The sequence below is a fragment of the Galeopterus variegatus genome, unplaced genomic scaffold, assembly GCF_000696425.1.
Source record: "Galeopterus variegatus unplaced genomic scaffold, G_variegatus-3.0.2 Scaffold6016, whole genome shotgun sequence".
Classification (NCBI taxonomy): domain Eukaryota; kingdom Metazoa; phylum Chordata; class Mammalia; order Dermoptera; family Cynocephalidae; genus Galeopterus; species Galeopterus variegatus.
Genome location: NW_007732127.1, coordinates 49,242 through 60,065, shown reverse-complemented (window position 1 = coordinate 60,065; position 10,824 = coordinate 49,242). Strand labels below are relative to the sequence as shown.

At 37.5% G+C, this 10,824-nt stretch overlaps 1 protein-coding gene across 1 annotated transcript; it reads right to left on the bottom strand.

The window, feature by feature from the left end:
• Positions 1-1,705: 1,705 nt before the first annotated feature.
• Positions 1,706-10,574, bottom strand: FKBP14 (FK506 binding protein 14, 22 kDa). The gene is made up of 4 exons (XM_008590347.1): positions 10,217-10,574; positions 7,261-7,412; positions 4,478-4,605; positions 1,706-2,156 (listed from the first exon to the last, which is right to left on the bottom strand). Exons 1-4 carry the CDS (start codon positions 10,411-10,413, stop codon positions 1,998-2,000), a joined length of 636 nt encoding a protein of 211 aa, XP_008588569.1. The 5' UTR covers positions 10,414-10,574; the 3' UTR covers positions 1,706-1,997.
• Between the last annotated feature and the right edge of the window lie 250 nt (positions 10,575-10,824).

Here is a 10,824-nt window from a genome sequence, read left to right as displayed (position 1 = left end):
CAGCATCAGTAATCTTTATACAAAGTAGCACCACAGGACAAGCTACTTTCCTTCCTCCCATCATACAGTATAAAGCTTTCTGTACTGTGGCTTATTACTCCTCCAGGTTCAGGAAAACATCAGTGACGACTTAACAGTTTTCAAGATATAGCTGATTTCTCCAGAGAAAGCTGTTATAGTACATTCTTCCCAAGAAGTATATGAAGGGTCTTTAAAAAAGACTGTGGAAAGATTTGTATTATTTTTTTTATCACATTTTTCCACAAACTTTTTTTTTTTTTTTGTCCTTTTTGAGACCGGCCGCACCGTGCTCAGCCAGTGAGCGCTGTGAGCAAACCGGCCATCCCTATATAGGATCCAAACCCGCAGCGGGAGCGCTGCTGCGCTCCCAGCGCCACGGGCTCGGCCCTTCCACAAACTTTTTGAAGTGTACCCTCATATGTTTTAGTGAGGAAGATGTCAATATGTAATTAATGAAAGTAGTCTATATATGATGTAATAGTTGCTCTTAATTCTTTAAAAAAAAACAAACATGGAGGCAAACAGGAAGGGAAGAACTAAAGACACACACCTGGAATCTCTCACTGTTCAGGGTTTTTGAGGCAATCCAGAGCTAACCCCAAGATTATCCTATGAAACCAGAGCCATTCCTTGGTCACAGGGAGAATTCTAATGTACCAGAAACAGCCAGTAAACCATATTCAGAGGACAAGAACCCAAAGACAAACAGAAGAAGAGCAAACTAGAGAATGAGGCCAATGAATTCAACATTTTTTTTCATTAGTAGAGGGCAATAGTAAGTCAATGAACTTGGGGACTGAAAACTGGTTCTACAAGTTAGCTGTTGACCTTGGGTATAATAATCAATATCTCTGAATGACAGTTTTCCATCTCTAAAGTAGGTATCATAAGATCCACCAGCTTTTTTCATAGACATCAGAGCAATGAGAGTCAAAGACAATAATGCACTTGATAGTTTATAAAATATAAATGACTATTCTTAGTAAATGGAGATTTGGAGACTTTTTTAAGAGTATTAAATATAAAAGCCAATTTAAAGTAAAATTATAAAATCATCAATTTTTTGACCCAGGATAAGCACCTATTCAATAGTAGCTGCAGTAGGTCTCCCTCACTTTGTGATGAGGCAGAAATGGAAAATTCTTAATTGGATTACTAATTTATCTTATGATACAATGTCATTGTGATATAATATACTAGTTATAGACTGTATTCATTAAAGAACCAGGAAGGCTAATCTGCTAGCCTTAATAGTAAACACTGAATATAAATACAATTTATCACCTTCTCTATAACATTTTGGTACATTTTATGACAAAGAAACACATAAATGATTTTTCCTATTTATCACATTAGGCCATTAGTCCCTAAGAACCAAGTGCAGAATGTTTCAATGCAAACATATTTATAAGTTATTAACTTTGTCATTCACTTCGGCATTGCACGTCTCCTTAGGAAAGGACTAACTGTTAACAATTAAAGTCTAACAACCATTTTCATCAAGCAGCGACTCAAAGGCACTTAAAATAAACTATTTCATTATAACATGAAAATAGCAAGACTTGGGCAACTGCAAAAGGCTTTTCAAATATGTCAGTATCTAACCTGGAGAAAATAGAGGGAAGAAGAAATATCGGGAGCTGCTTTGTGCTATAACCTGGTCTCATGTGTGGTATGTTCCCAGTTGCAATATTTTAAAATTACAAGTAAGCAAGTAAAACAAGGCTTCATATGTCAAAATGGAAAATGGTCGAGAAGTCTTCTATTCAAAGACAAATTAATTCTTTCTTCCCAATAACTTATCAGAAAGAAATGGGTACTAAAAACTCTAAGGGGTTCTTTAAATAATAGTCAGAAAAATGTATAAAAATAAAAACCAAAGCAAGAATGGAACATTGTTAAAAAAGAAGTCTTTCTTTAAAGATGATTGCCCTCTCTTTAAAGATGGATGCTATATAAAATGGACACACATATCTCTATAACTCATCATGTTTATATGTAAATTCTCTGGCAGATATAAATCCATCTTTGTCTTCATCTTCTTTATCAAAAATATCCTCCACCAAAACATCATGATGACTTTCATTCACCACAGCACCATGCTTTTCAAACTCCTTCTTTAAATACACTTTAACCTACAAAATAACGAATCCCATTAATAACTCTCATTCATCAGGTATCCACATTGAGCCAATCAAAAGCACAGACATGGATAGGCAGTTCATCTAATATATAAATAACTACTAAACAATTACTTTATGATATATTTCTCATGGTAGTAAAAGAATTATAAAGAATTTTTCCCCTTAAAAACTGTTGCTAGGGCCGACCCTGTGGCGCACTCGGGAGAGTGCAGCACTAGGAGTGCAGCGACGCTCCCGCCCCGAGTTCGGATCCTATATAGGAATGGCCGGTGCGCTCACTGGCTGAGCGCAGTGTGGGCGACACCACACCAAGGGTTGCGATCCCCTTACCGGTCACGAAAAAGACAAAAAAGGGCCAGCCCGTGGCTCACTCGGTAGAGTGCGGTGCTGATAACACTAAGGCCAAGGGTTCGGATCCCATATAGGGATGGCCGGTTGCTCACTGGGAGAGCGTGGTGCTGACAATACCAAGTCAAGGGTTAAGATCCGCTTACCGGTCATCTTTTAAAAAAAAAAAAAAAAAAATGTTGCTAGGGCTGGCCAGTTAGCTCAGTTGGTTAGAGTGTAGCTTTGTAATATCAAGGTCAATGGTTTGGTTCCCCTTATTGGCCAGCTGCTCAAACAAACAAATAAACAAACAGAAACTGTTGATATCCTGCTATAGAAGAGACACAAAATATTGCTCAGAGACAAAGATAAAATTTATATAATGTATATAACCTTATATCAAATATAAGGCTTATATTATCTGAAAAATACCCAATGAAAACATACTACCCGTTCTTAATCTGAGTCTAAATAAAGCCAAGCATCTGAAAGGTCTTTCAATCTATTGAACTATCCAGATTTTTTTTCTATCAAGAGCCAGAACTCTAGACACTTCTCTTAAAACCAGATTAAATGGCAGCATTTTTTTTTTTTTTTTTTAAAGATGACTGGTAAGGGGATCTTAACCTTTGACGTGGTGTCGCCCATACCGCGCTCAGCCAGTGAGTGCACCGGCCATTCCTATATAGGATCCGAACCCATGGCCTTGGTGTTATCAGCACCGCACTCTCCCAAGTGAACCACAGGCCGGCCCATGGCAGCATTTTTTGACTTGAATAAGTGTCTGGGAGTAGCAGGTGCTGTGCTCCTGGCTTTGATCATGCCACACTGATCAAGCCTGATCATGACCTTCCAATCTCAGAAATTAAAGCAAAGTCCAACCAGATGAGTGCCTAGAGTACAATTTTTCATTTTCATTCAGATGTTTAAAAATATAATCAAATACTGCTCTCAATTTCCCACTAGATTCACCACAATGGAATTCCACCTTTTTAATCATATCTCCAGTCCTCTCAAATCCTTTCTCCCCCCACTCCCAACATGCAAACATATGGCGTATATTTATTTTTAAGTTGAAGTGATTTAATGCAATCGTAAAAAAAGAAAGATGATGAAACTCTGAAACTCCATGAATCAATATAGATATATTCTATTAATATAGATATATATATGAATTAATATTAATATATTCTATCTCCAGGATATACTGTGTGAATAAAGCAAGATGCCAAACAGTATGTGTAGCTTGTTATCTTTTGTGTAACAAAGGGAAAAATAATATGTATTTGTGTTTGCTTGTATTTGCATAAACAAACACTGGGAAGATACTTTAGAAACTAATAAAACTGGATGGAGGGATCACAAGATGGGGTGGAAGAGGATGTGGGTATTAAAAAGACTTTTTCATAAAATTTCTTTTTATATTGGGTTGATATTTGAACCACGTGAATCTGTTTTATATTCAAAAATTTTTAATGAAAGGGAATTATAACTTATCTTGGATAGAAAAAAAGGCATATGACTTGTAATATTACGAGGTGTTATAAACAGAAACTGTCCATATGAGATATTTCTCAGGACATTTATGTTTCTTATACAGTAACTCCAAATGGGAATTGTCTTGGCAAAATGGATCTTTCAAAGACCCAAGGGTGAGGATAAGATACATTAAACCCTAAGCACTGGGGAGAAAGAAAAAAAGCAAAGGACTGAATGGTGCTTTTTAAGTCTCAATATATTTCTCTCCAAAACAAAAATGATTTCCTATTTAAAAAAGTCAACTCTCATATAAATAACATTTTACCTAAATAAAAAAAAAGTTTTATCTAAATAATAAAAATTTTCTTTAAAAACATATTTCTAAAAAAATGAGTTACCAAAAAAAAAAAAGAAAGAAAGAAAAGAAAAGAAAAGAAGAAAAGCAAGAAAGGAAAGACAGGAAGGAAAGAAGAAAGGAAGAGTGACTAGGAAGAGGAAAAGGTCACCTCATCTTTGGAGAGTTTCCAGTCGTCATTAAGATCCATTTCTTGGAAGGATTCATGGGATCTGGGTCCATTTCGAATCTCCAGGAGATCAATGTTGAATATCAGTGTACTCTCTGGGGGAATTTTACCTAATGTGGAAAGAGAGGGAATAAAGTTTTATTTAAAAGATCAAAAAGTTTCAATAACAGAAAATTTATGGTACTGGACAAAATATTTTATAACTGAATTAAATGAAGAGCCTTCATAAAATTTTCACGTGATGGAAATTACTTACACTAAAATTATATTTTACTGAAATAGAATAGAGTTAAAGAAGGAATAATCCAAAATTGTGGAGCAAAAACATTCTGTTTTTGGCTTAGCGATTAAAACACACACACACACACACACACACACACACACATCCATGCAAATGTACGTAATGGTGTGGGTATTAAATTTCAATTATAATAATATATTACATATTATGTGTAAAGAGTGACTTGAGCTTTCGATAATTCAGAGTTAATTATTACAAGAGATTTACCAAATCTTGGGCCAGGAAGCCCTGACCTAGAAGAACATATAGTACTGTCATTTCTACACTGAGAGAGCTCTGGTGTCATACTGACTGGGATTGAACTTTACATCTGTTCATCTCTAATCCTCAGTTTCCTCATCTGTAAAATGGAGATGATAGTAGTATTTCCCACCTCAAGAGTCCACTGGGAGGATGAAGGGAGAAAATTCATGCAAAATACTTAGCATTATCCTTGAGAAATAGTAAGCTCTCAATACATGTTATTGAGATATGATTATCTTGTAGGCTTTAAAAATAATGCAGGAAGATTCAACAATTTCAAAAGAATATATACATATATTTATATATACACACACACATCCTTCTGGGATGTACTGACAATTTTTTTCAAACTTGTTTCCTTATAACTATATTTAACACACTGGTCTGAGTAAATGTGTCAAATATTTCTTAGTTTTTCCCCCATCCCACACAGTTCCATGAAAAAGCATTAGTAAGTTCCAGAGAGAACACTTACGTTGTGTGCTGAAGCTTACCATTCCAGATCTAGAAAGAGAAGGGACATGCACTAGGTGTTGATAAAACTGGTATCTTTCCAGAGGAGGCATGCAAGCATGTATTAAAAGACTACAAAATTAGTGTTAAATACATATTAGAAGAATTAGTTTCATGGCACTCGGTTCGAGGGAAATGACTCAAATTTAGATTTCTACTTGTTATGAAGTAAAACTGAGTTAAATATAGTATGAAGAAAGAGTAATGGACTAATACTACCTATATAAATATTAAAAGTGAGCTAACAAAGATACAGGAAAGTGAAAAAACACTTTTAAGCACCAGAGAAACATTTTCTAGATACTTGATTTTCTTCTTTCAAGAGGATTATAATGAAAATAAGAATTGAATTTGGTTAGTAAATACTGTCCTATTAATAAGATTTATATAGCTAGGTCCATTTTAGAATATATAATGCTTCACATATGGCACCTATATTTTTTCTCAGGAAACTGGGGCTAGGAATCCTGACCTCCACTTTGTCAATGGTTAAACTCAACCTAAGGATGCTGTTAAGTTTATACTGACTCAGAGTTGTTCTCTGTCTGATTCTGATGACTATTTTTCCCAGTATCCTAGTCCACTAACATTTTTATTTCCTTGTGATTCACTATGTGTATAAAAATTTTCCCGTATTTACTATTGTAGTATATATACTATAACTTTATTGTCTACTTTTATATAACATTATATCACATATATTTTGGATATAATAACTGGCCATATTTTGTTCTTATCATTATACACTTAGGTTGGTTCCAATTTTTTTGCTATTAGAAAAACACAGTGATGTTCATCGCTGTTCATAAATCTTTCTCCTGATATCTGATTACTCCCTTGGGTTAGATTCCAATAAAGGATTTATAGGATAAATGCATATAAACATCTTCAGGCCTCCTGATACATATCACCAAATAGCCCTTTGAAAAGTTGCATGGGTTCCTACTCAAAATACCAGGTGTACGGGCCTTCCCTGGAACAAACTAGCACAAAGGTTCTCTGGACCAGCTAGCCAGCTTGCTTCTACTTTGTGACAAAGGGAGAATAAAACTCATTTTATGTCACTCCATTACTTTTTAGAATAAATTATTAAGAGCTTTATAAATAAATTTTAAAACAAGAATGAAAAGAACCCCCAATAAGAGGTTTGCTGTGAGACTTTGTAATTCCAAGCCACATACAGCCTACATCTAAAACTGCATTCAATGCCTTAATCATTTACATCTCAAATGTTCAACTCATCAAAACACTTATGTTGAATGATCTTTCTTTTTACATTGTTAAAATAAATAGGTGAGTTTCAGTGTGGGAGACTGAAAAAGTTCTGGAGATGGATAGTGGTGATAGTTGCACAACACTGTGAATATACAGCACTTAATGCCACTGGACTGTATACTTTTAAAAGTTCAAATGATAAATATTATGATATGTATATTTAACCACAATTAAAAACCCCCACCTCACTGGTGAGTAGTATTAATAGAGTTCAAGGATCCAGAACCTTTTTTCATTGTTAGCTCAGTTGCCCGTTTAAATACCATGGCCTTAACTGGCCCTTTCAACTGATAATCAAGATATAATTATATTTCCTAAAGTAATACAAGCCCTGTATTTCTCGGGGCGGGGGGATAGTAATTACTCTAACTTCTGTCTCCTAATCTGGAGAAGAATTCCAGTACTGTAGTAACAAATTTAAATGTGTTATTACCTTTTCCTTCTTTTCCATAGCCCAGGGCAGGAGGAATGATGAGCTTTCTCTTTTCTCCCACACACATTCCCTTCAAGCCCTGGTCCCAACCTTTGAGAGCCTCCAGGATGCCCAGGGTAAACCAAATGGGCTGACCATTGTTATGTTTGTGACTATGATAGAAAGAAAACACATTACAACTCTTTAGTAACTTTTTTTTTTTTTGCTGTGGTGAATTTTTTCCCACCCATATGTGGTTAAGTTTATTAGCTTGGAAATTAATGAAATCAGTTATTCTTTATTTGCACACATTCCCCCCAAGTCAACTATATGGTAATTCAATTCATTGCCCATTTTTTTGATGCAAATTTCACACAGTTAACTCAGCTTGGATAGGGCAGAGGGAATAATAACAAAAGCAATTAACAATTGTTTGAGCATTTACCAAGTATTACCCTAATTTTTTTGCCTCTTTTAACTCTAACAATGATCTTATCACATAACTACCATTATTATCCCATTGTACAGATGAGGAAACAGAGGTTAAGTGTGCCACTATTTGACTTCCTAATTCCAAAGTTCAAGGTCTTAACCACAAAGTTATGCTGTCCCAGTAAGACCACTAGGTTGCCGATCAGGGAGAATATAATGGAAAATGGCTGAGTTTAGGAAGGAAGAGGAGAGGCTAATAAGGAGAAGTTACTGCCAACACATATGAGTCCATACGCACTGAACATGGAGAGTCAGGAGCACAGCATCTTATATCCTGCTGATGGCTCTGATGGCTAGAAAAGCCTGCTTTTGACCCCTGAATCCCAACTCAGATCCTGTCCCAGTTCTCTCCTCAGGAGTCTACTGTGGGGTTATGAAGGGAGACCTAGAGGTGTGGCTCCTCAAGGACTAGGAAGGAAGGAAACAGTCAAGATGTCCTAGCTCATGAGCTAAAGAGAGGCCAGCCTAGGAAACCCAAACTTCCATGCTACTTGGGGGGGTTGAGGGCTGAGTATTGTTGGAGCCCCAGTTAGCTCCCTTTCGGTGCAATAAGGAAAGTGTTCTATTCAAGGATATTTTGTGGGTGAGAATAAGAAGTCCCTCTACTAGGCTTCATGGGTACTATGGTTACTAAATCTAGGTAAATCCCTTTCTTCCTCCTTTCTTTAATTTCCCCCATGATCAAAGCAACAAAATGCCAACTGTAGAAAATCTGGGAAGGCTAGAAGAGAGTAAAGAAGGAAGAATTTACTACCCAGCCCTGACTACAGTTTGGGCACATTTCCTGTTTTGGCTGAGCTATTCCCCACATAGACTATTGTTCTGGAAATGGCGAATGTGCTCTATAGACTGATCATTTGATGGTACTTCTTCCTAATATTCAGAGTTAGAAGCTCCTGACCATTTATGTGGTGGCTGCATGACAACAGTCCCCTCATCAGGTACTAGAATATTAGTAGCAAACTGCTAAATAATATTCTATGTCTGCCACCAAAGTTGGCAAAGGTTTTTAGTTCTGAGAGCTGTAAGAAATCAGGCTGGGTCTAAAAGAGATCAAACTAAAAGTAAGACTGTGACTGAAAATTTAAAATGCAAATCACAATATCGTTTAATGCTCAGTGGCACTGGCCTTGTTGACAAGAAGAAAGGGCTATTAAGAATTCTATGGCAAGACATCTTTTTGGAACTTTTTACCAGGGCTAAGAGTTCAGAGAAGAGTGCCATTCACTTCCCCCAAACCCCATGACAGACCAGCTCTGAATGCCCAGTAAAGGCAGTTTGGCAGTTTATCAGAAAATGAGATTTAGGATGGATCGGGAAGCTTCGCTGTTTTAGTTCACGTCATTCCCTCTACCTGCAACATCCTCCCTCCCCTATCTTCGACCCCCCCCCCCAACCTCCACCCATCTTTCCAGGCCCACTTCAATCAGGGTCTCTGGGAAGTCCCTCTCTTTCCCCACCTTCTAAAGCACAACTAATTCCAGGCTCTGTTACACTTTGATAGCACTTTGAATATCCTGTACTGTATATCACTGAGTTATTTTCTTGTCTTCTTTCCCCCGGTAGACGGTGTACTGCTAGAGGACAAGAACCTGGTCAATCATCTTCGCATCTCCAGGGCCTGCTGTGGCCACTCAGTAAGAGTTTGATAGACAGATGGGTGAATGAATGGATGAAGATGATTAGAAATCAAAATTTCTGAATCTTCTTAGTACCCAGCACAGGACCGAACACAAAAGAACTGCTCACTAAATACTTTTGGAATGGAATGAATGGAACCAATGCCTAATTGGAAATCTTGTAAGCCTTTCCCGTGTTGCAATTTCTTTGTTTACAGATCAGAAATGATATTGTAACTACCTGAAAATCCTTCATGTAAATTTCCATAACCACACCCACCCCCATCAATGAAGTCTGACTTTCTAGAAAGAAGCAAATGAGTGCTGAAATCATGGTTCTGTGCCCTGACCAAAATGTCATCTGTTAGAACAAAAATTAAGTAGGTCAGTGAAAGAGCAGTAGTATATCCTTCAACAGGCAAGAAAATGATTGTGAATTTTGCTCATGAAGTTGCTGTGAAAAGCTTTAAGTAAATATTACCTACACCAGATTAGAAGTGGAATTGAGTCATTTTCTCTAAGGAATGGAGTTTGAGATATGAGAATTCTTTTAAGCTTTTTCTACTTATTGCCTAATTGTACACCTAGATATTAGATATGAAATATTTCCCTAATATTTCAAAGATTCTAGTTCTAATTTTTACAATAAAAAAATTAACAGCTTTATTCAGACCACATGTTTCCAATAAGACCTTCAAAGTCCTCGTTATACTCGTAGAATTTGCTTTAAACAATTTCCTTTCCCCAAAGACGTAAATAATATATTTCAGTTTTTTAAAAGAGGTAAAACCAGGCACACGCTACCTTTCTTGCTGGAGAGCTGCCATAGGTGAGTGGTTCTTTACCTCCGGGGAATAATTACTTACGTGGAGTGAAATAAGGAGCCGTCCTTTTCTAAGTAGCCTTCGTAGTGGACCAACATCAAGTCCCCTCCTTTGGTCTTACGATGGCAGATGAACGGCTTCTGGAGAACTTCAATTTTCACTTCTGGCTCAGGGATCAGAGCCCCACTCAGAGCTGTGACTAACAGCGTCACGACCGCATTCCGCAAGAAAAGCCTCATGTTTCTGGGGCAGAAAAGGAGTCGCTACAAAAGCAGAGAAAGTGCCCACGACTTCACAGAGTTAAGAATGTGGTTGAAGGCTCAGAGGCAAAGGCCTTGGGCAAGTTCAGGACTCCTCCTCCTTAGAAGACGTGGCACATTTACTACCAACAACTTTCCCACGCACTGTGAACTCGCCTTTAAAGAGTTAAATCCAAACTCGGTGGGACCGGCTCTTACACAGCGGCCGTATGGGAAGAGCGGCCGCCCATTGGCTTGCGATGCTGTCCCTCAGGCGCCTCTCGAGCCAAGGACGCTGCAGCAATGTAATTTACAGCTTGGTCCCCCCGGCAGCCGCCAGGAGGCGAACCACCCCCCCAGTAGCCCAACCCGGGCGGGTTAAAAAATTCCCCAAGCCCGGACTGTGGGAGA